Source organism: Esox lucius, chromosome 8 (genome assembly GCF_011004845.1).
Source record: "Esox lucius isolate fEsoLuc1 chromosome 8, fEsoLuc1.pri, whole genome shotgun sequence".
In the NCBI taxonomy this organism is placed as follows: Eukaryota; Metazoa; Chordata; class Actinopteri; order Esociformes; family Esocidae; genus Esox; species Esox lucius.
The window spans coordinates 20,729,001-20,753,312 of record NC_047576.1 but is presented as its reverse complement, the minus strand read 5'-3'; the positions used below and the strand labels follow the sequence as shown (position 1 = coordinate 20,753,312).

Below are 24,312 nucleotides of genomic sequence, written 5' to 3'. Positions count from 1 at the left end.
TGCACATACTGAAAACACACACACATTTAGCTCATTTGCAGTAAAGCGTTCAGATTGACACGCGTCACCACTGTTCAACACATGATGGTTAGAGCTGTTGGTTCCCATCAACCTTCCTTGCCCGGAGACCTGGCCTCTCCTGGGCTGGAGACCTGGCCTCTCCTGGGCTGGAGACCTGGCCTCTCCTGGGCTGGAGACCTGGCCTCTCCTGGGCTGGAGACCTGGCCTCTCCCTAACCCTAACCCTCTCCTGGGCTGGAGACGGGGTGTGAACTTTCTCTCTTAGAGGTGAGATTTTTCCAGCTCCGCTCTGTCTCAGGCTTGAGAATGTAGGACGGGTTGGGGGGGTTGGGGGGGTTGGGGGGGGGTGGGGGGCTAGTCTGTGTTAAGTCTTATTCATCACACAAACATAACTAATCCTATTTTCATCTAAGAGATGGTTTTGCACACAAGATGTTTTTTTTTTTTTTTTATATGATTGATTGTCAGAGGGAAGGAACAGCATTGCCTGTAATTATAGACCATTCATTCTGTATGTGCTGGCATTTGAATACAAAAACATGTTGAATGGTTTTGTTTTTGGTGAAATGTTTGAGAATCTGGCCTGTGCCTATGTTATATGGTAAATTCAGGATAGGCACACAAACTTGCAAAACCAGAGAGGGAAAGTGGAGGGGTTTGGCGGGAATGGGGGGAAAAGGAGTTTGATTAAGGGTAAGACAAACCTATACACTGTAAGTGCATTAGTGAGAGACAGTTTGGAGATTAAAATACCACATTTGATATAAAGGGTACTTGTGGTTTGTACCAGACAATGTTGATGCTAGACTACCTAGAGATAGTAGAGAAGGATAAGGACAGGACATATATCTCCCACAGCTTCTTCAGGTGCTCTGACTGTTCTCCGTTCCAGTTTAGCTCCAAGGGAAAACACTCAGACTGACAATTACCCCCTCATCATCAGGAAACCTTGTTGGCATCTCACCACACACTCACTAATGTACTCGCACAGGTTAGCTCAGCCGTAATCGGCTCACATATAATCAAAGAACCCCTAAAGCAGACGTCAATGAGCATATACACCTTAGATACCTCAATGAGCACACACAGGTTTTTTAATATTCTGACCTATGTGACTTCTTGGTTTGGACAAGCAATGTGGACAAGCAAGAAGCAGAATGGCTTGGCGTAGGCAACTATCAGGAAAGCTTGCCGTAATCTTCCAATCTCCTGAATTTGTTGAAAGGAAGTTGCCATTCGAGGATGTAGATATAATTGGATTGGATGAAACTGGTGAGGGGGGAAAAAGGGAGTTAAAACTATAATCCTAATTTCAAATGAGTTTCTGAACTTTGCCAACCTCAATTACACTCTATCCTATGTGCATGGACGATTGGCGACTACATGGTACATGTCTTAATCTTGATCCAAACTGTTCCAGTTCTGAGTTCACTTAAGACTGTGTATTGCAATCCAGAGGTGCCCTAGGGTCTGCTGTACAGCTGGGCCTGGTGCAGTACTACACTGAGCTAGCGTACATTCCTGGGCTCACCTGCGTAATGACTCCCTCCTGCCATTTATCATGCTTGATAAAGCACGACCATTAGATTCAGCTTACTGGAAGACGTCTTTTGATGTGTGATATTTTGGGCTGTTTGTCTTGGGTTGGATTCTTGTGTTACTGCCAGACCCTGTGTTTGATGTAGAGCTTGATCCAATTATATATCTCTGATATTTAAAAAGGAGGAATTGTGTTTAGTGTTCACTCTGTGTTTCCCTGTGTGTAGCACAGTTTGTAGAGTGATGGTTTTTGAAAGTATAGTTTTTCCACACACCATGTGCATTTGTATTTGTGTTTATCGGGTTGTGACTAGACGAAGGTCATATTCGTCTCGTAAAACTAAGGTTGTGTTAGATCCATGACCATGAGACAGGCTTACGGTTGTACGCTGTCTAACTCAGTTTTAGGAGAGTCATCTCTATCTCTTTCTCTCTGTCTCCATCTCCTTATCTACATCGCTCTTTAGCTCTGTCTTTCTCCAATTCTATTTATTCCTTCATCTCTGTCTGTCTTTTCATTAGTCTCTCCGCATATCTCTTTGTCTTCCTCTCAATTAAAATGTGAAGGGTTTATTCGCAAGGGAAATATTTCATTTATCTAACAATTTTTTGTTTTTTAATCATTTACTCATAGTTTTTTTCTCATTTGGAGAGACCCCTCTCATTCTGCCCCGCTTGACCTGAAAACCGATATGTGGCCAAGTGGTTGAGGACAATTCATTATATCCTCCCTTCCTCTGTAGCCACATTTCATTGAGGATACTCAAGTGTGTCCTATGACAGAAGAGTTTAGAAATCAACCACACCTTTGTCGCCGGTTCTGTTCGTAATTTTTATGGACAGAATTTCTAGGCGCAGCCAGGGGCCGGGGGGTGTCAGGTTTGGGGACCACACAATTTCATCTCTGCTCTTTGCGGATGATGTTGTCGTGTTGGCCCCTTCTAACCAGGACCTTCAGCATGCACTGGGACGGTTTGCAGCCGAGTGTGAAGCGGTGGGGATGAGAATCAGCACCTCCAAATCCGTGGCCATGGTCCTCAGTCGGAAAAGGGTGGCTTGCCCACTTCAGGTTGGTGGAGAGTGCCTGCCTCAAGTGGAGGAGTTTAAGTATCTAGGGGTCTTGTTCACGAGTGAGGGAAGGATGGAACGGGAGATTGACAGACGGATCGGTGCAGCTTCTGCAGTAATGCAGTCGTTGTATCGGTCTGTCGTGGTGAAGAAAGAGCTGAGCCGCAAGGCGAAGCTCTCGATTTACCAGTCAATCTACGTTCCTACTCTCATCTATGGTCATGAGCTTTGGGTCATGACCGAAAGGACAAGATCCCGGATACAGGCGGCCGAAATGAGCTTTCTCCGCAGGGTGGCTGGGCGATCCCTTAGAGATAGGGTGAGAAGCTCGGTCACCCGGGAGGAGCTCAGAGTAGAGCCGCTGCTCCTCCACATCGAGAGGGGTCAGCTGAGGTGGCTTGGGCATCTGTTTCGGATGCCTCCGGAACGCCTTCCTGGGAAGGTGTTCCGGTCCCGTCCCACCGGGAAGAGACCCCGGGGAAGACCTAGGACACGCTGGAGGGACTATGTCTCCCGGCTGGCCTGGGAACGCCTCGGTGTCCCCCCGGAAGAGCTGGAGGAAGTGTCTGGGGAGAGGGAAGTCTGGGCATCCCTGCTTAGACTGCTGCCCCCGCGACCCGGCCCCGGATAAGCGGAAGAAGATGGATGGATGGATGGACCACACTCTCTTTGAATCAGCTTTTATTTTGTCAGAGTAGAAAGATATGCACACAATCCATAAAATGTATGGAATAGTAACTAACTTTTTTATTACTTGCTATTTTAGGATACACACCTGTAAAAGTAATTTGCCTAAAAACAAATGAATAGGAAAGAACACCTATTTGTATGCAGGCACAATTCAGTCTCTTTGCTTCCTGTTCTCGATTATATTTGACCTTTTCAAAAGGAGGCAACAGATAGGCCAACAGGCTTAGTACTTTGGTGAGCAATTTAATCCTGTGGTTCTCAACCTCTTTCAGTTACTTTCAGTGAACAGACTTTTGCTCAGCATCAGGTTACCTTGAAGTATCCTCTCGTGTGCACTTTATCAGCCTATGGGCTCATACAGTAGGTCTTCCCAAATACTCCCTATTGATAGATCAAGTACCCCCAGGGGTCCTAGTACCCCTGTTTGCAAAATACCAATCTTGTCTTTTTTTTAGCATCTTAGTTGTCTCTTCAATATATTGTGAACTAATTTTGACCTTAAAATCTCTATAAAATCTCTTGATACAGAAAGTATTTGATCTGGTAGAATGTCGCTACACATAGTGTGGACAACAAGTATTTGATACACTGCCGATTTAGCAGGTTTTACTACTTACAAAGCATGTAGAGGTCTGTTTTTATCATAGGTACTCTTCAACTGTGAGAGACAGAATCAAAAATCCAGAAAATCACATTGTATGATTTCTAATTAATTAATTTGCATTTTATTGCATGACAAGTATTTGATCACCTACCAACCAGTAAGAATTCCAGCTCTCACAGACCTGTTAGTTTTAGAAGCCCTCCTGTTCTCCACTCATTATCTGTATTAACTGCACCTGTTTGAACTTGTTACCTGTATAAAAGACACCTGTCCACACACTCAATCAAACAGACTCCAACCTCTCCACAATAGCCAAGACCAAAGAGCTGTGTAAGGATATCAGGGATAAAATTGTAGACCTGCACAAGGCTGGGATGGGCTACAGGACAATAGGCAAGCAGCGTGGTGAGAAGGCAACAACTGTTGGTGCAATTATTAGATCATGGAAGAAGTTCAAGATGACAGTCAATCTCCCTCGGTCTGGGGCATCAATGATGATGAGGAAGGTGAGGGATCAGCCCAGAACTACACGACAGGACCTGGTCAATGTCCTGAAGAGAGCTGGGACCACAGTCTCAAAGAAAACCATTAGTAATACACTACGCCGTCATGGATTAAAATCCTGCAGCGCATGCAAGGTCCCTCTGCTCAAGCCAGCGCATGTCCAGGTATCAAATACTTATGTTATGCAATAAAATGCAAATTAATTACTTAAAAATCATACAATGGGATTTTCTGGATTTTTGTTTAAGATTCCGTCACTCTCAGTTGAAGAGTACCTATGATAAAAAGTACAGACTTCTACATGCTTTGTAAGTGGGAAAACCTGCAAAATCGGCAGTGTATCAAATACTTGTTCTCCCCACTGTAATTGTGGCTCTTCAGAAATGTAACATTTAAGAATGGGTTCATAAAATGTACCCAGATTATATACATGAAAAGTAGAACAATGACCAGCCAATCCCTGTCACCCGATTTTCCAACACTCCTGGTTCTTCCAGCTGGCTTAGAATGGTGAGGATTACAACCCCTTTTCTATTGGCGCTGTGATTATATCACTTGCCAACCCTGTATTAACTCCCATATGTTGTTTGTATCTCTTTAGATTACAAAGTAACATACAGTGCGGAGCACAGTTTTTCTGAAGTAATCTCTCTGTATTAGAAGCTTAGAAGTAGAATTAATACAATATGGACTCCCATACTTTTCATTTAAATTATATGCATTTAATCATATCCGATAGTATCTATTTAGATTTCACCTTTCGTTTTTACTGGGCCCAATTTTACTCTCTAGCAATTGGACTCCCTAACCTCCCTACTCATGCCTCACTGCACAAACAAGTTGAAGACATTACGGACCTTGCCCTCTTCTTTACATGAAACCATCCACCCGCCCCCACAGACCTCTGAATAGAACTGTCTCAATGACATCATCTTCAATGGACAACATACCACCTTATCAGCGACCTGAGTGGTTGTGTCATGAAGCCCTGAAGCCCTTTCCCTACTCCCTCTTAAATTTTTTTAGTTAATGGGACTTTTTTACTTTGACAAGATAACAATGTTTTTTTTTTACCAAAATGACACTGTAAGAGATGAGATGTTGTTGGGGCCTTTGTAATTTGTTCATAGCCTCTGAAACTTGCATGATAACAGTGGGTCTGATTCAAGGGGATTCACAAGGACCTCTGAGAGAATGCCAAAGACTCCAGATTGGTAGCCGTGCAGCACAAGACAAAGCAGTGGAGCAGCGTGCTATCTGCAGTTATCTGGAAAGATCCTAAATGGTTTGGTTTTTGAAAAGTGGAATCTGTGTAAAATCTTGAATTGTGAGGGAATGTCTGGATTTGACTGAACAGCCATGAATGTATTCCATCTAGTCTGCTCCCAGTCTGCTGTGCTTAGTATCCTTCCAACTTGCACCGAAGGCATCTGTTGAGAGTGGGTTGAAATGGGTCAAATAAACAGGATATTTGCTTTTTTGGAAATTTAGGAAATGTTTTTAGAACCTGATGGTAGCTGTGTGTGTATGTAACTGGGAAAAAAAAAAATGTCTAAATATGTTGGAATGTTTTTAAATTGTTGAGTTTATTATAGAGTATATTGTAGAGGTTATTATAAAGAATATTGTAAAAGTTACTATAGAGGATATTGTAGAGGTTTTTATAGAGGATTTTGGTGTTGATCCTTTTAGGCCTCTACAGTAAATCCGGTTTGCTTTGACAGCAGATAGACAGTAGATGATTGTGTTCTATTTTAAACAATGTCATCCTTTGACCCATCCTTGTTGCTCTTTAGATGTACGAAAAGTTGCCACTCAGAGTTCGGGCTAAGGAACATCTTTAATCGTGCCTGTTTTCTTAGATGGTTTATCATACTGTTGAAGGACTGTTTCTTCATAAAGAGAGAGATGGCATGGGAGTGGGAACATTCTAGACCAATTCGAATTGGTGTCCTGCTGAGGCCTGGGACCAGTGCAAACCAAAAATGCTCAGTTTTCTTTGTTTTCCTGGACAGTCACTTGTTGAAATGTCTTTTGGTAAGGAATGCTTTGGTAGGTTTTTTTCTAGTTTCTCTAGTCCATTAATTGGTTTCACTCTGCGTTAGTTTGAGCTGTTCTGAAGCCTGTTTTGGGACATGCTTTCTTTCTACCTAGTATAAAGGGGCTTGAGTGCATTCGCATAGCACGTCGATTTCCCCAGACATGCTCACCCTTGCTGCTCCAATTGCTGAGGGTTTTAATCTTGTGACGGAATGGTCGTTAACCCCAATCACCTGGATTAATGTGTTTACTTAGAGAGGTGATCTACCAAACACCACCCACCTAAATGCAGAGGAGGTTGGGCTGTTGGTGCGAGATGTCTGTGCATGTGACAAGCTTATGTTTGGGGAGGTTTTTAGCTGTCATGGACTCCAGATGGTTCTAGGCGTTTGTGATGTCCTGCTTGTTAAAAATCCACCCCACTCTTTAGTAACAGGCTGTAGTCACATGAGATGTCATGTTGAGTTGGAAACATCTAAGGGGATTGGCAGAAGAACAAATTGAAAGGAAAAACAGTTGATGGAGGTCAGGTGTCACATCCATGGATCTAAGGATAGTTCCTCTGGAGGCCCAGACCTTAAAGCCTGTGTCCTGGTCATGGATCAGCTGTACACTACTATTTGTTGTTGTGGTCAGTAGATGTGTTACTGAGGTAAACGTAGTTAGGTCCATCTCTGATCCTAAAAGCATTCTAGTCATTGTCCCTGTCTCAAATTCCTCTCTTCTTTCAGCTGTTCTACAACTCTCTCTACATTGTAAATTAATGTCATAAATCTGCATTAGAGGTTAGAAAACGTTCAAATGTGTTCTCCTACATGTCTGTTTTGTACATTTGTTGTTTCATTTGTAATCCATTGGGTTCTTGTTGACTTGTATGCTCCTGTAGAAGGGGTTCTCATGAGTGGTTCTACCCTTATTTCTATTTGTCATTTAGTTTCCTTGGGGACTGTGTTGGTCGTCATGGAAATGGAGATTTGTAGCCATTTGTGTATGATGTCATGTGGCCTTGTTGTGACCCTTTCAGACAGTGAAAAAGCCAATTCCATGTAACAGTGAAAAATGATTGTCCATTTCTGTTTGAAAAAGTGAAAGTGTGTTAATGGAAGGTTAAGAGGGTGTGTAACCTAATAATCTTGTGTTGGATGATGTAAATACCCTTCCCTTCCCATCTTGGAAGGTACTGATGTTCTCAACCAGAACTAACACTTCCAGTTCCAAACTGCCTCGGTCTCTGAACCAAGCCTGCCTGAACATTGTGTTACTGCCCTAAGGATTACAGTGGGTCAGGCCAGGTTGTCTACACACCAAAGAGGCACTAGTAGGCCTGAGGTTCAACTACTGTTATCCAGCTTGTTATTGTAATGGAAACATCCAGACACTGTTAAACTCCTTTATAACTGTGTTTTATGGTCACTTAAGGCAAATGATAGGCACCCATTTCTTTTCATGTCTTTATCATGGTAGCGTAGCTTCAGTGGAATGGCTATGAAACCAAACTCTAAAAAATAAACAAACTGGGAGGCAGCACCAGGAAACAGCCTCTCCTTGGTTTTGGTTTGTGTATTTGGGATGTGTATTCGTCATCGCAGGGATTTGCTTTACAAGTACGCACACACACACAAGGACAGAAACACACACTTCGATATGGACGCCTCAGCAACAAGTACCACAAATAATACCACCTGCTGCTACTGAGGCAGGGCCGACATTGACACACCCAGACCCAAATATCACTGGGCAGTTCACCCAGTGTTGTCAACCGCAAAATATGAACCCCCATGGCGCATTTGCTGACTGATAAACGACATCCTTTCTTTGCGACTTTGTAAACCCCAAAGCCTGAACCCACAAGGAGCCTTCCACTGACTGACAGCCCCTGTATCAAGCAATGGCTCCGTACACTAGTGAAATGTCATCCACTCTACACGTTTAACAGTCAGCGTCTGGTCTCACAATAAGGGAGGGCTCCCAGCCATCTGTCCAGTACTGACCAGGTGCTGCCATACCCACTCTAAGTGGATCTATTTTCATACCATCCTAACTAGGCTGCTTTAGAACAGGCCTAAGTGGGCTACGTAAGAGGCCATTTTCAACAAGGCATGCAGGACAAAATGCCTGACGTCACATAGCACTGTCATTTTTCAATTCTCGTCATTCTAACACACCCAGCGGAAAGCCTCCCAATGCGGCCCCAGTCTGACCAAGGACTGAGGGGTATTGTGGAACGTTTTGTCGATGATTAGTCTGTGACACAATCTTCTAAATTCATCAGCAGCAGTGAAAGAGACAGAATACAGGAGAAGGCTTTGTTTCAGTATGGGAAGCAAACTTGAAAAAGAAGCTTCTGGGATAACATTTGGTTTCTGCTGCTCTCCTCATTAAACTGGTTCCACCCACAAATAGAAACGGCATCTGTGGCAAACACAAAAGCTCTTTAAATGTAGGATGTAATATCCTGGCATCAAGCCATCTGTATTATATAGATTTTTATCAGGATGTATAGTATCTGCACCAGTGTTTGTCTTTGTTGCGGATTCAGGTAACGATATTGGGATGACGTGGCTTTGTTTAACCCTCAGTGGATCCCAGTCTGTGAGGCTCCGGACAGGGTGTCTGCACCTTGCTTCCCCCCTTCCCCGATGGTTCCCTGGGCAAGCCACAATGGGTTCCAAATGGGATGTGTTCTTTTCCGATTGCAAGAAAATCACAGAGACATAAAACGAGTATTCAGCCAAGACACCAGTATATTCCAAGGCACCAGAGTCTTACTCGCTTGTCTCACAAGAATTTTTGTTGCTTTTAAAAAATCCTACCGTCTCCTGTCTCTTTCTACTTGTGCGGAATTTGGCAGCTCTTTTTTCGCTGCTCCCTCCCTCCCTCTCGAGTCTGGCGGTGCCCTGTGTGTCTCTCTCTGTGCTGCTCGCTGTGGCAAAGGGGGGTGTGTTAGTCAGTGCTCCTGACAGTGGCTTTGTGAGGGTCAATCTCTCAGAAAGTGAGACTTTCTATCAATCTTTTCAGTGACTTCACGTGGAGATACAGGAAATTATCAGTGATCCCATTCCGATATATCGAATAACTGGCAGTGCGTTAGCACAGGTAAGGAACTCTGAACTTTGAACCTTGTGGTTGTTGTCCATGTAGCATACTGTAGTTCTGCATTTGAAGTAGGTGTCATTGTTTTCTCTGTATATTTCATGTTATTAACTGATGAATAGGCTAGACTGGTTGTTATATAGCCAATTCATTTGGGGCTGGCAATAATTACTCCGAAAATGTCAGGGCAAGACCATTAGTAAGATCAAGTACTTGTGGTGCTGGTGAGCTTGCGGTCATGCTGGAGAATAAATAATAAAATTTGAGTTTCTGGATTTTGAACTGTCATGGTAGCTGATGGTTATACAGTCTGTTTGTGGTAGGTATTTGCTGTGTTTTACTGGGTTATGGAATGAGTAGTTTTGATACTGAAAGTGGTTTCTTTGTTGTTGGGTCATTCATTAACAAAACAGTTAAGTCTGTTTGTCTTTCACCTCCTCTGGGCGACCTGGAACCTTACATAACTTTCCTACTCATCTGAGGCTCTTGTCAGTTCATGTTTCACCATGGGAAAACTTTATTTTGTAGTTGATTTGATCAAGGCTGATATATTCTTATTGATTGATTTCCACTTTAATTTGATGCATAATAAAATGATTTAGTGTTGTGATGGAATAAGGATAAGATACCCATTTTTGTGTGTGTGCGTGGTTTAATTGTTTGCATGCGCTTGTGTGTGTGTTTATGCACATTCATCATTAACAGCACAGTTGCTACACATGCATCTGTCACTGTCTCCCGGGGATTTGTTTCCTCTCACTCTGTCTCTCTCTATCTCTATTGCTTGCTCTCTCTCTGTCTTTCCTCCAGCTGTCCAAGTGTTCTGAATAATCCCTCTGAACCCTGACTCATGACCCTTACCCTCTATGATATAAATGGCTACTCTAGCATCACATTCCACTTATTAAGTTAGATAGCTTCTAGCATTTATCATAATTTCTCTCCCTGTTAGTGTAGACACAAACTAATAAAATACATACATACATATACACACACACACACACACGCGGGCACACGCGGGCACACACACGCACAAACACACACACAATTTGTGCGATGGCCTCGGCTAACCCTGGACTTAAATATCTCATGCCAAGGAAGACTTTCCATATTTCCAGTTGACATTATTTCTCCCCCACATAGAAGAAGGCTCTGAGACAGGGCTTCTTGTGCTGCTGTCATCAGTCCTACCAGAGCCATCCACATCGTTCACATGTGGATGAGAGTGAGTCCATATGGAATCAGGCTGCCTGGTACATTGAATTAGTCCATCATGTTGTGCATTACTTTAGCCCGTGTTTAGGTAGCTGGGGTGGGAGGGATTGTTTCTGTTTACTGATGAGACCTCACCATATGCGAACAGGCTGTCCCAAAAACGTTTGTGTGATCGTGCTTTTAAATCATCTCACAGCGATGTTTACACACGGTCTTCCAGGACGAGGCCTAGAGTTGGCATGGCACATCCCAGAAATGGTGAAGATTGATACTCCTCCCCGGTTGAATTGTATGTGAGCTAGTGAAAGAGTTCCCTTATGTCCGCAAGTGTGGATATATGTGTGTTTGGAGCGTTGGCATGACATTTGGTTTGAGAGCTTGTACATTCTACTAATAAAAACATTCAAAATGGAAAGTTTAACATGTTTCTGTAGAAACTGTGGGGGACCCCTGTATGTTCCTCATGGAAACCTTTTAGAAGGAATGAGAGAGACTGTCACAGAGGTGTGTTTTAGCCACTGGAGCTGTCTATTTCTGGTGAATCCATAGAAACCATGCTTTAGTCTGCATGATTAACGTGGGCTGAGGTGAAGCTGTGTTTGTGAGCCAAGTGTGGATCCGGAAGTGACCAGGGGCTGCTCTTTTTTACAGATGTGCTTGAAAAGTCTGACTGGATAGATCTAAAAACCTAGTAAAATATGCTAAATCTGAGCCTCTTAAAAGCATGTACATGCGCTGTGATCTACACAAAAACATCTTAAATATTGGAAAGCATCCCTCCCTATGCTAGTGTAGTAAGTTCACATACTTGCTCTTAGGAAATAAATGAATCCAGAGCGAATCATCCTCTTGAATTGGGGTAAATGACATAGTTGTCTACAGTAATCCTAGCTATGACCCAGTAGGGCTTGTAAAATACAGTGCATGCCGTACATATCCTCATACACTTTGGGGTGTAGGGTATGTGTGCTGGCATCATGCCTAATCCTGATCCTCTGTCTACCTCCTCCTACCTTTCTCCGTCCCTCTTTATCTCCCTCCTACTCTGTTCTTTTCCTCCGCTCCCTGGGCTTGCGGTGAAACTGAGCTTCGGTCTGGAGAACTTTCCATCAACAGCAGCAGAATATCAGCAGGGTTTGGATGAGGTGACAGCGGACCCTGGCACGCACCATGTACGGCTATGGCTAAACTACATGTTTTTGTTCCATGCTTTGCGCTACGTTCATGTTCTGTCTTGCCTTACTGGGGGATCAGCCTTTGTGGATGCACCGGTGTGGTGACACAGACACCAAAGGATCAGATCCCCTGCAAATCCTTGTCTTTGTACATACCGTTACATTAGTGTCACGCCTCAACGGGGCCACATTCCCAATAGCTGACCGGCACAGCTACCTCCTCGGACGAAGCCTCGGTTGGATGCTGGACTGAACTCAGTCCGTTTTCTTTCATGGCCAGTAGGATGAGACAGCTTTTCTGATGGCAGGAGAGGTAGAGTCCATGTTCTGATGGTGTTCCTTGTGGTCGTGTGTGCGCTGGGCCGAGGGATGAGAGGATGTCTGAATGTCGTCTGCCCTGGGGCCTGGGGGTGGGGGAGGAAAGGAGAAGCCGGTGCTACACTCAGGTAGGCGCGTCTGGCTACACACCCAACCATTGTTTGTTCTCGTGTGTGTGTGTGTGTGTGTGTGTCTGAGCCAGACTGTGTTTCATAATGTTATTGTACTCCAGGCTGGGTTAAAGGAAAGGGGAAGTGAAGGAGAAGGGTGTGGCTAGGAATTGAAGAATGTCTTAATAAAGGGCTATCGTTCAGATCATTAACGGTTATCATTACACAGTGGCTGGTTCCTGTTCTCACACCCACACTTCCCATCTAAATCCTTTCCACCAGGCCCTGTCAGAGGCACTGTTCTCCTGCTGCTCCTGCTGACAGTAACCCACAGCTGCTAACCCACATCTGTCTCCCCGCCAGAGCCCAGGGTTGATCAGGACCAGTGAGGGTTCTACTTGAACAGAGTGATCAGTGAGAAAGAACACTTAGCGAAGTGAGAAGTAACACTGACAATAGAGGCTGATCCACTGGAACAGTTAGAAGAACCATTGACCAACACGTCTTCTACTGGAACAAGAAGAGCAGTGAGAAGGACATTGAGAAAAGTGTTCAATTTAAACTGTTAGAGGGAACATTGAGAAAAGTTAGTGTTCCACTGGAACAGGGAGAAGGAACATAGAGTTGTGTTCAGCACATTCCACAGTGCCTGGATAAATGGAGCTAAAGGCAGCGGGGGATTAAACTTGGAACATTGCAGTTAGTCTGTCTCTAAATGAGTTCACTCAGTAATTTAGTGTAATATCAGGTCATTATGTTTTGATTAATATGAGGTTTTTATTATGGTGCTCGTTGATAGTTGGTTACAAATCTGACTGCCTGTTAGATTGAACGTGAGCTGCCCAAGTCTGCCCTCCCCAGTGGTAGCTGTTGATTTTCTCCAAATCTGAACCCCATGTATAGTAATCCATCCCAAGCCATGCTCCTTTGTGCCTGTAAAACTGAGGGAGTCTGTATGGAATGCTGTGTGGCATGTTATACTGTTAGACTGAGGCACAGAGCTGGAGGAGAGACCTGTATTGCCATCACATTGGAAAACTACTAACGTGATTCAGTCTGACCCTGCTGAATGCTGGGTTGGCCAGTTGGTTTTTTAAGTATTTGGTTTGCAGTTCGGTTTGTTACAGTAGTATAACATAGTCTGTTTGATTGGAGCCTGGACTGACGGTCACAACTGAATAACTGGGGTCAAAATTCGATTTGGAAAATCACTGTTTATATTATATTGACAGTGAATGCAGGAAGTACACTAGACGAGGAGAAAATGAACTTTTTAGTTTTTCAGCAATTCAATGGTGCTCATTTTCTTGATGAATGTTGCTGGCAAGCTTACTTGTGTGCTACGTAGCGCTGCTAATACTCCAGTGTGTTGTAACTCTAAACTGTAACTCCTGTGATTCAAGAAAATGTGTTTGTTTATTGTCATGTTTATTTCAGTGGTGTTTGTATTCACTGTAATTTTTACACACAGCTACCTAGTATTAATTGTTTAAATTCACAGTATATTTTATACATAATTATATATATTTTTACTCAGACACCCTGTCTGCATGTTTGATTTATGTTTTGCAAACTGTCCAAATACTCTGAAATAATGGGTGCATTGCGGGCTACTTCAAACTGGCATTCTGCTGAGGGAGAAGAGGAGTCATGAGGATAATCATGAAGAGATGCTGGTGACTCAACTGAAACACAAAACAAAAAAACACATCCCTTTGATTTTTACAAAATTCTGAGGAATTTCCCAAAAGATGGATTAGAAGAAACCAAGCTATTTACTTTAGAGTTCCCTGTCGCATGATATGAAATATTGATCCCCAACCACACAGACATATTGTTTTTCTCCAACAGTCAGGACTTTCAACTGCCTGCTGCTGTCATCTTGGTGCACCTTAACCCTGTAACTGTCTCTTGGCCTCAATACAAGTCTTTGATGTAACTGAGCACTATAAAACGTCCAACTTCTGTTTTGGGGGTGGAGGAAGAGCGTTGAACCAAGACTCGGTGTGTGTGTGTGTCACGGCCTGTCTTCTAATAAGAATGGGGAGAACTGCGGATGTTTGGAGCGTGGCTGACTCTTGGCCTCCCGCTGCCTGTGTGGATGACATGCTGCCGAAGCTGGATATCACAAGGCCTCCCTGCCTTCCTACCTGAGGCCACGTGTCATGAACCTGATCTGGCTCCTATCACTCAACACTCAACTAACTGTCTTCCTGGACGATAAGTTGTTGCTTGCCAACTTTCCCTCATTTTCACTTGGTACGATAAGGAAGAAATCCAGGCCCAATTTTAGTGCGGTGAGGGGTTGGAACTGTGGCCATAGCAGTTCCGGGGACTCCGCGTTAAGATATCTTAGCCTGCTTACCGGGCTGAGACATTTGACAGGGAACAACTCTTTTGCTTATCGCATTCAGTACAGTCTGGCAGAGTCATTGCCATTTGTGAGAATAGGATGACTAAACCGTTTGGCTCCTCCAGCTGTTGGTGGTTCTAAGGAACTATGTGCTGCCATCTCATTATAATAATGACAGGGTCGTCTGCTGGCCTGCCTGAACCTGCCCATAACATCACTTTTCCATACCTTTGTTCTACGTGTGTACGTCTGCCTGGGCATCTGTCTGTCCATATTTCTGTCTGTATTCCTTCCTGTGGGTCAGTTGGTCAGTCTTTTCATCTGTCTGCCCGTACGAGCTGGGTGGTTACTGGCACGGTATTCTGTCCCGACCTATGACCGGCAGGATGTAATGAGTGTATAATGTCAAGTTTATGAGCAAGGCAGCGGAATGCACAGCCTTTTTATACATCGCTCCAAGAGGGCTGAATTGTCCCGAGGTTGGATGACCGAGGCAACAGAACAGCTGTGCTTCGTCCGTTCCTCCACCTCCTCTCACAGCAAGGGTTAACGGGCTGGCAACACATTTACAGCTGTAGAAAAGCATACTTCCTCATTTTATTGGAGGACATGAGGAGTCGGATGGTTATAGGAGTGTCTGAAGTGACGGCGGGTGTCATGTCTGGTTGGTCGTTGGCTATGTGAACAGACGTTGGACACAGACTGGGTTTTTAATGTGGTGGACGGTCTGGTGTCTGTTTGCTGTGGTGGGCCTCATTCCTCCTGGTTTGCAGAGAGGGAGTGAAGCCCTCTGAGGGGTTATCGAATCCGGCAGGTCCCACAGTTCCAGACAGACAGACAGAAACCCAGACGTCTTTGAGGGAGGGAAGGGGGAAAGTGAGGGGGGGGGGTTACGCCTGTTTCCCGTAACTCTTTTGTCATTGCCCCAGATATGAGCTTGAGCAGGTACTGAAACACTGTCAGCCGTGCCCAGAGGGTGAAGGTGTGTGTACAGGCATATGTGTTACAAATGGTCCGCCACTACGTTTCCTTCTACACACTGCACGGTAGACTTTGTGTTGAGAAAAGTGGAAAAAGGGAGACCTCTTAAAAAACAGTTGGACTTATAAATGTAAAGTAAAATAATACATATTAGCCAAAACTTGCAAACAGATGAAATTGTTCTTAATTTGTATGAATGCTAGGAAAAATTTCAGAAATGACATTTTGTCTGGCGTTCCAGGTGTGTTTGGTGATCTGAGGTGATTTCCGGAGGTGATTTCCTCCTGTGACTCCGCCCCCTCCGCATTCTTCCCATTTATGATTTGTGAACCTTGAAATGAATTCAATTGTTTTATCCTGAGTAATGGCTTGTGCCTGTATCAGCGCATCAGAAGGGCCTATGGCTGTTTTTTAATGACGGTGTTTGACTGAACAAATCCCATCTGACTCCCTGTCTGTGGATCCAGGTGGTTCTGCGAGGGGCGGGAGCTGCACAACTGTCCCGATATCCAGATCTGGAGGGATGGTGACCTGCACACGCTGGTGATCGCCGAGGCCTTCGAGGACGACACAGGACGCTACACCTGCGTGGCCTCCAACTGCCTGGGAGCTGACAACACCTCCGCGGAGGTCTACATCGAGGGTGGGTGCTTAACCTCCAGAACCTCGCTGGGCTCACCGCTAAATCAGTTCCTGTTATTTGAATTCCTGTGCTCTTCACTAAAAGGCCTCTCCTTTTCTCTCCTTTGCCTCCACATAGGTGCTTCAGACTCAGACTCAGAAGGAGAAGGATCTTCGTCCACATCAGGAACCATGCCTCAGTATGTGTTTGTGTGTGCTGTCTCAGTATCCCCCTCTTAGCACCACTCATCATGTGAACCTTACCCTTTAACCCTGTGGTAGGATCCAGGTTGACTAGTCCCTCTAGGTAGTAATCAGGCTTGGGGCCGGCTCTAATTTAACTAGCCCTGTAAACCTCTATTATTATGTTATTACCCAGGCCAGTGAAACTCTGGCTAATTTAAATAATCACAGGTCCCCAGGGGTTTATAAGGAAACGGCTGTCTGTCCTGGCCATACGCTTATATAGGCTTTCTCCCCCTTGTTCCTGCTCTGTTTCTATGCCTCCCTGTCTCTCTTCTGTTTGTCTGGTCCCTGACCATTTCTCTGAGTGTATCTGTCTGTCCCCTGTCTCTCTTCTGTTTGTCTGGCTTCCTGGTCGGTCCCTGACCATTTCTCTGAGTGTATCTGTCTGTCCCGTGTCTCTCTCCCCATCCTTACTGCAACTTTCCCTCTCTTTGTCTCCTCACTTTACTCATTCAAACCTTGGCTCTCGTTCCCACTGACCTAATCTTAGTTCTTGGGGAGACAATTTTCATAGGCTCCATAGTCATTTATAAGGTGCAAACTGCGTTTCTGGTGTGTTAATAGATTTACACGTGCGAGCAGGCAATCACTGCACAAACAGAGTAGTAGGTAAAGAGTATTAGGTACAGTAGAATGTGTTTTGGACTACATCTCTCTTCTCTCAGGTGATTATATCTGTTTTAGCACAGTTTGGTTTACTTTAAAATGGCTTCTCAATAAATGTGTTGACATCCCCAAGGAACGAACCTGAAGCTGTGTCTGTTTTAGGGTCCAGAAGAAGACCACTTCTATTTCCCTGTCCATTCATTCACCATCAACCAAGAGCCCTGAGGTCCTACCTCACCGCTCCGCCCTGGTCCAACCCCTGTCTGCCCCCCCACACCGGGTAGGACACGCCCACACATTTACACAAACACACACGCACAATCTGAAAGGGTCATTCTGACTAACGACAAGTCTCTGAAAAATGTCAAACACAAGGAAATATTCTCTCAGGATGGATGCTGGAATTTTCAGGTTACATGCCTAAATGTTTTTCCTTCAGGTGCAGAGTCCAGTGTCTACCCACTGTGGAGGCGATGGTCCTGTTGCAGCGCCCCCTGTCTTCACCAAGGTAAAGTCCTCTGGCGTTATAGGAAACGTATGGCTCGCAAACACACGATATGCAGACGCTGACACGCTCCGTCTCCCTGTAACAACACAGCATCAAGCTGTGGCTTTTAACGTCAGGGGCCAGATTACACATTACGTTCAGATTAAGTGGGGGGCCTCCTGGTTTAACTGTTCTGGAACCCACAGCCCCCCATCCAGCCCCCCACCCCAGGTCGTGCGTCATGTTGTGTGTGTGATGGCGTGATGAGAGCGCACCGAGGCAGAGCATCAAACAGGCCTGCCAGACCCACAGGGGTCAGGGCGGTTTCATTCCCATCCAGCTATGCAGGCCACAAATCATTTTCCATCTCATTAAAGAAAGACGTTTGTTTGTCTTCACCCCCTCCTCCAGGAACTGAGGAACTCTAATCATCTCCCAGAGAGGATGTGCTTGTTTCGGTTGTAGTCAGGGGTGTGATGTCAGTCTGGCTATCACACACACATGCACACACACACACACACACACAGGTATTAACATACACAATCACGCACATTCAACCCTGGTGGTCCCAAAAAACAATCCCATTCCCAGACAAAGTCAATACCCTCATGGACACGCACACATATACATTCACCCAGTTCAAGAGAGAGTCTCAGTGGCTGATAGATATGACGATTCCTTTCTCTAGATGAGCTGTTGAGTGTTTGGAGGGGTCACACAATGCATCCATATGCCTCTACATGGACAGCTTCCTGACTCACTGAAAAACTAGCAGCTGTCAGATGATGTCTTGGACAGCCCCGCGCTATCCTGTTGAGATACACAGGGCTGGAACTGGGCTCAGTCTCTGCTGGTCTCCTCCCCCATCCTATTCTGCTCACTGACACTGTTGGTCTCCTCATCAAAATAATCTCTGACTTCCATGTTTTGTTTTAAAAAAAATTTTTCTCTTTCTGCCCTCCTCTTCTATGTCTACCCCTTGACTATCTCTCTCTTTTGTTCTTTCTGTCTTTCCTTCTTTCTCTCAACTATCTCTGACAATGCCCCCCATTCTTTCTTTCTTTCTCCTTTTTGGCCTTTCCCATCTTCTATCTCGAATATCTGTCACCCCAAACCCCCCTTTAAATCCTTCTCTCTTTCCACCACTTCCAGGTCCTACAGGACGCCCAGGCATCAGAGGGTCAAGTGGTGGTGTTAGAGTGCAGGGTCCGAGGCTGTCCACCTCCACAGGTCACATGGTCCAGACAGGGGCAGGTCATCCAGGACTCTCCAGACTTCCGCATCCTGCAGAAAAGTGAGAGATTCTCGGCAGGCTTTAAATAAATAGTGGTGGTGTTTGAAGTTCGAGGTCGTAGATCATGTAGCATTACCCGAAGAGTTGTGTGTCTTAACCTTTCCCTCCCCCTCTCTCCCCTCGGCGTCGCCTCCCTTTGATTGTGTGTGAAAAGCAGAGCCGCGTTCGGCAGCCGAGCCAGGTAACAGTTGCTCACTTCTTCCATATGTTATTCCAATTTATGTTGTGGTCATCGAGAGTCGCAGCCATATGTCAGCTCTTGACGATGACATCATCCGCCAAAAGCGTTCAGTCTGTTATATCACTCTGTCTCTTTGGAACTGGGATGATGACCTCACCAGAGGATCTGATGACTAAGTAAACTATTACATTTTTCAGTTGAACCCAACAGGACTGTGACTTCTGCCCTTAATCTCATAACTAAAGAGGTGTGAAAGGTTGGCACATTGGGCATCCTGGGAGCATTTCTAAGTGTGTAAGGCCTCACAACAGCTGACAATAAGGTGGAATCCCTGGTCAACTCTGACGGCTGTACTCAATCTGTCACACGCATACAGTATTTACATCTTGTTCCAGACGAGACAGTGTGACTAAAGAGCTACCTCAAGTGTTAAAACCTCAAAGACGCTGAGTCACGCATCTATCAACACCTGGGCTTTATTTCTCTCTTACTTTCCCAATCTCTCTCTAAATTTCTCTACATCTACTAGTAACCTATCAGATTAAGATGGTCAATCAACTGAGTCGGGATCTGGCTCTTTCACCTGTTACACAGTATCCACTTGTCTTCGTACTGACTGCCAGGATAGTTTAATTCAACACGGTCACTGGGTGTTGTTTATTTCACAGCAGCATTGGTGATGAGTTGTTGTGATGGGTTTGTTTTTCCAGAGGAGATCTGTACTCTGGTGATATCGGAGGCCTTCCCTGAGGATGGTGGTCAGTTCTGCTGCACTGCATCCAACCGTTACGGCTCCGTCAGCAGCACAGCCCAACTCTTTGTGACTGGAGGGGCCTTCAACACCCACACAGGTGAACTACAGAACTATTGTTTTAACTACCATTTAATAAACAAACATTTTGTAGTTCAGAAGTACTGTTAATGTACTAGCCAAACAGCGTTATAATCAACTCTGCCATTAGTCTGTAGTTTGCATAGTGTTTATGGAGAATTTCAGGAGGTCTGAGGAAAGGAAGCATGTCGGAATCTGTCTCATATAAGGTACATGGGTAGTTGTACATGACATTTTAAAAATCTAGCAGACGTTTATGTGATTTAATCTTAATGTAACTAGGTAAGACAATCCTATACTTTATTGAAATTACAGAATCAGCAAAGTCAGTGCTTTTCTACTTTTCTGGAGTTTTGAAGGGGCGCTGTATTAGCTATTTAAGACAGATTCATAGAGGTAGGGTTTTCTGTGGTCTGGTGGCTCTGTTTTGAATTCCAGTTAGTTTTTTACTCTGGTTCTGATGACTGTCCTGGTCCTGTTATCTTGGATAATCATAGATCTATACATACATTACTAAGAAGAGGATGGAGAGGTACCTCAGTGTGGGAGGGGAGAGACGTGTTTATTCTCTCTGATAGCTCTGTGTACTCTCAGTTCACCACGCAATAGGAGGGTATTCAAGAGACAAATAAACAGGGATTACATCTAGACCTCCTGCAAACAAACAGGGTGACTGGACACAGCTGTTACTGGAGATCACATTACTGTCTAACTCAATACTAAGCTGCCATGTAAGTAGGCTATATGAAGAGAATGGCGGGGGGGGCTGGGCTCTGCTGGGGGTAGTAGTGTTCTGTGTCGGAGGGGCACTGCTGGGGGTTAATCTCCTGGCCTCTCCCCCTCCCAGCGACATACAACTCGACCAGCAACGGCTTGGCCTCCGGGGACGACTCTGTCTTCGAGGACGCCCAGGCCTTCCCCCCACCCCCTCCCCCGCCGACAGAGATCAGCCTTTTGGAGGTGCCACCTAAGGCCCAGCCCAGCGCCAGCTCCGAGGGTTTCCACGTGAATGAGCTGGAAATCTGGCCCCGTGTGTCGGCACCGCCTCCCAACAAGGTCCTTCAGAACGGCCGGGCGGGCAACCTGCCCCAGGCTTCCTCCAGCCTGCCTCCCCCGGAGCCAGCTGCCGACCTCCAGGGCCCGGCCAAGGTGTCTCCGCCCACGGTGAAGGAAGCTCCCCCGCTGCCCGCCAAGCCTAAACTGTGAGTGCCCCCCCCTCATCCATCCTCCCATGCTGCCACACCCCTGGACCCCTATCCTGCTGCTATTACCGGTTTGGCCCTCCGCATCCCATTCCCTTGCTACCCTTTGACCCCGTACCCTGTCACATGTAATGGCTGATTTAAACTGGCATGTTGACTCCAGTAAAGTGTTTTACGATGGGTCAGGAATCTGGGTGTATTCAGCTTGTGAAGAGGGGAATCCCGGCGTCGGGAACAGAAGCATTCCGGTCTCTTTATGATGGTGTCAGCGTTTATGTGGTGTTCCAAATCCGGCCTGGCAGCAGCTCTGTGGCTGAAACAGATCTGTGTGTTTGGCTTCTGTTCTGTTGTGCTGTTGTCTCTTTGTGTTCTCCTGTGTGTGAAAGGACCAGGCATCCCGGCTTGCTCCTGTGTTTTATCCCAGGCCTTGGGTATCATTTCTTTGTTGTTGTGGAACTACGGCTTATATGTGTTATGGGGGTGGGGGGGGGGCTGACTGATAGCGCACCCTTCCATTCATGTTTCAGGGCTGTTATGTCTGGCTATGTATTGAGCTTTATAACCTAGCTTCTGATCTTTGTTTGTTGGATTTGGTACTTCAGGCATGATTTCTGTCTTCTGCTTTCGTGAGAGATGCTCTGGTTGTTTCGTGGTCTGAGACTGGGTGCATGTGCAGCTTGAATGATGCGTAGGGCTCATGTTCTCATTGTATGTGGCATGTGTGTTGGTGCTTTGGCTTCCTATTGGATGCCTCTTTTTGTACCTCTTAATGAATGTTGACATTGTGTCCTCTATGCTTCCAGAGCGGTGGACATAGAGAAGGAGACAGAACATTACAGGTAAAGAACTGAGGGGTGGGTCTGGTTCTGGTCTTGTTCTGATCTGGTCTGGTCTGGTTCTAGGTTTTGTTAAGGGTCTTGTCTGGTTCTGGTCTGATATGGTTCTGATCTGGTCTGGGTCTAGGTTTTGTTCTGGGTCTGAATCTTGTCTGTTCTGGGTCTAGTCTGTTCTGGGCCTGACCTGGATCTGGGTGAGGCTTTCTGGGTGTGATATGAATACATTCCTATCGTTTGCCAGTGTATTTGGAGTAATGCAGGGATCAGACCGATGTGTTGTCACATTCACATTATTCTGCCGGCTGGAGTTCCTGCATGAATCAGGATCATCATAACGTACATCCTTAACGGAGGTTTTCTCTGCATAGCTGCCCAGAACGATCAGCGCTCCTCTTTGAGGTTTGCAGAGGGAAGCGACCTGCCCCTTCCTCCTCCACATTGACTCTGTAATTACCCAGTAAAAACAGCAGCCCTGACATTACCCAGGGGTCAGTGCACTTTGTCGTGCTAACCTAGACGTTCACTCGCTTTCTATCCCCTGGTGACCTTTGGGAGTGTTGGCAGAGTTCTGATGGGTGTGTCGCAGGAGGTCGTGACCTGGAGTCTTCAATTGCTGATAAACATTGGCCTTGTTTTGCCGGGACAAGGAAAAGGGTGATTGGCAGGATCACTTTCGTAGAGCTCTAGTGAGTCCTTGCTGCTGGTCAGTGTACCACATGCGGATGGAAGTCAATAGTAGAGGGAGCTTTCTGTTTATCCACATTGTTTTGACTAACTTTCTGGCTAAGCAAGCAGCCTGATCATAAGAAACAGCATGACTTGCCTTAGTGGGCCATAAATCGGAGGAGGCATGTCCTGCTCTTTGACCCTCCTTCCGACGTTTTAGCTATAAGAATAGGTTGTAACAAAATAGATATTATAATGATTACGAAAAAAGCCGGGGCCCTGGCCATTACTGAAATTTAACCTCTGACCCCACTGTGGAGTTCAGTGCCTCTCGTTTGCTCTTTTGTAAACGTCCTGAAAACATCAGCGTTTTTCCATGGTTCTATAAAGTGCATGCCATTGCACAATGTTGAAGCAGCAGTTCCACAGTGCCTAGGTCTGTGGCCATTGAACAGTGATCCTGTTGTGTGACTTTTACTGCATCTGATGCAGTCCTGTTTTTATGTTTGCTGGATTTGATTTGAGGGTCTCTAAAGTAACTTTAATTTGACGTCTGAATTAGTAGTTTTGCCTAACTGCAGTGAATCCATTTGGGATTGAATGGAAACTATGACCCCACAATCTTGGCTCTCTGTCTCCAAAATCTAAAACGAAGCTGTATCACGCAACATCTCCATTTCACTGCAGCCAGTAAGGTAACTAGGACTGTGTTTTAACTGATTCTTTTAATAGAGCGTTCTGAACACCGGTCTTGTTCTGCTTTAACTGAAGTATTTGATTCAGAAGGCTGGAAGTGGTTTTAGAGTGCTGTTCCAGAAGGATGGACTATAGCATCACAGACATCTCAAACATGTTATTATCTGTTTATCTGTTATTAATGCCTCACACTGCCTTGCCCTCATAGCTGTGGATTGGCCAGTTTCTTAATTAGTAGTGTTTAAAAATGTCTGCTGTTGATGCTATCTCAGAGTTGCCTCAACTGTGCTTGGTTGGGGAGAGAAAGTTGCTGTGTGATTTGGCAGGATGGGGTGGCTGCAGGAGACGCGGTCTGGGGAAACACCTGCTGACAGTCTGCACTACTTCTGGGCTGGAGGGAAAGGGAGTTGGGCCAGTCAGACAGACAGGGAGTCCTGTGCTTTTTAACTTTATCATAGGTCCAGACTCTGTTCCATTTGGAGCCACGCCTCAGAGTATTTTGATAGGCTAAAACCTAAGGATGACGCATACTTCACTGTTAATTCGCTCCCATAGAATGATACAGTCACTCTCACTAAATTCAACTTACGTACATGTGCTGTGCCCAATAGCTTGGGGACAAGTTTGTGGAGATGGAATAATGCCAAAATGTTTGTATTCAGAGCATACAACTCACAAATGTGAGCCATGATTCATAAATACACAGCATACAATCCACACATGTAAACCATGATTCGTATATACACAGCAGCAAATCCATGATTGTAAACCAAGGTTCGTATATACAGATCATTGTAAAAAGTAAATCACATATGTAAGTCACTGTCCACAAACAAACACTACATGACTCATATTTCTAAACCAGATTTGTTGCACTTTCATGTTAGAATTGTTGAGTGTGCTTTTGGGAATCAAGTTGTGTGCGTAATTGGTTT

At 45.2% G+C, this 24,312-nt stretch overlaps 1 protein-coding gene across 7 annotated transcripts in view; it reads left to right on the top strand.

Annotated features, from left to right (window-relative positions):
- The window catches only part of palld (palladin, cytoskeletal associated protein), a 73,147-nt gene that overhangs the window by 12,321 nt on the left and 36,514 nt on the right, over positions 1-24,312 (top strand). For 3 of the 7 annotated variants that reach the window (XM_020049105.3, XM_020049101.3, XM_020049103.3), the window contains exons 3-11: positions 16,178-16,353; positions 16,471-16,531; positions 17,346-17,463; positions 17,623-17,691; positions 18,823-18,964; positions 19,119-19,145; positions 19,856-19,996; positions 20,825-21,179; positions 21,983-22,018. In XM_020049105.3, the coding sequence (XP_019904664.3) occupies positions 16,178-16,353; positions 16,471-16,531; positions 17,346-17,463; positions 17,623-17,691; positions 18,823-18,964; positions 19,119-19,145; positions 19,856-19,996; positions 20,825-21,179; positions 21,983-22,018 (1,125 nt within the window). The remainder of the gene's footprint in view (positions 1-16,177; positions 16,354-16,470; positions 16,532-17,345; positions 17,464-17,622; positions 17,692-18,822; positions 18,965-19,118; positions 19,146-19,855; positions 19,997-20,824; positions 21,180-21,982; positions 22,019-24,312) is intronic. The other 4 variants (XM_020049102.3, XM_020049104.3, XM_010872154.5 and 1 more) reach the window with 3 other exon arrangements.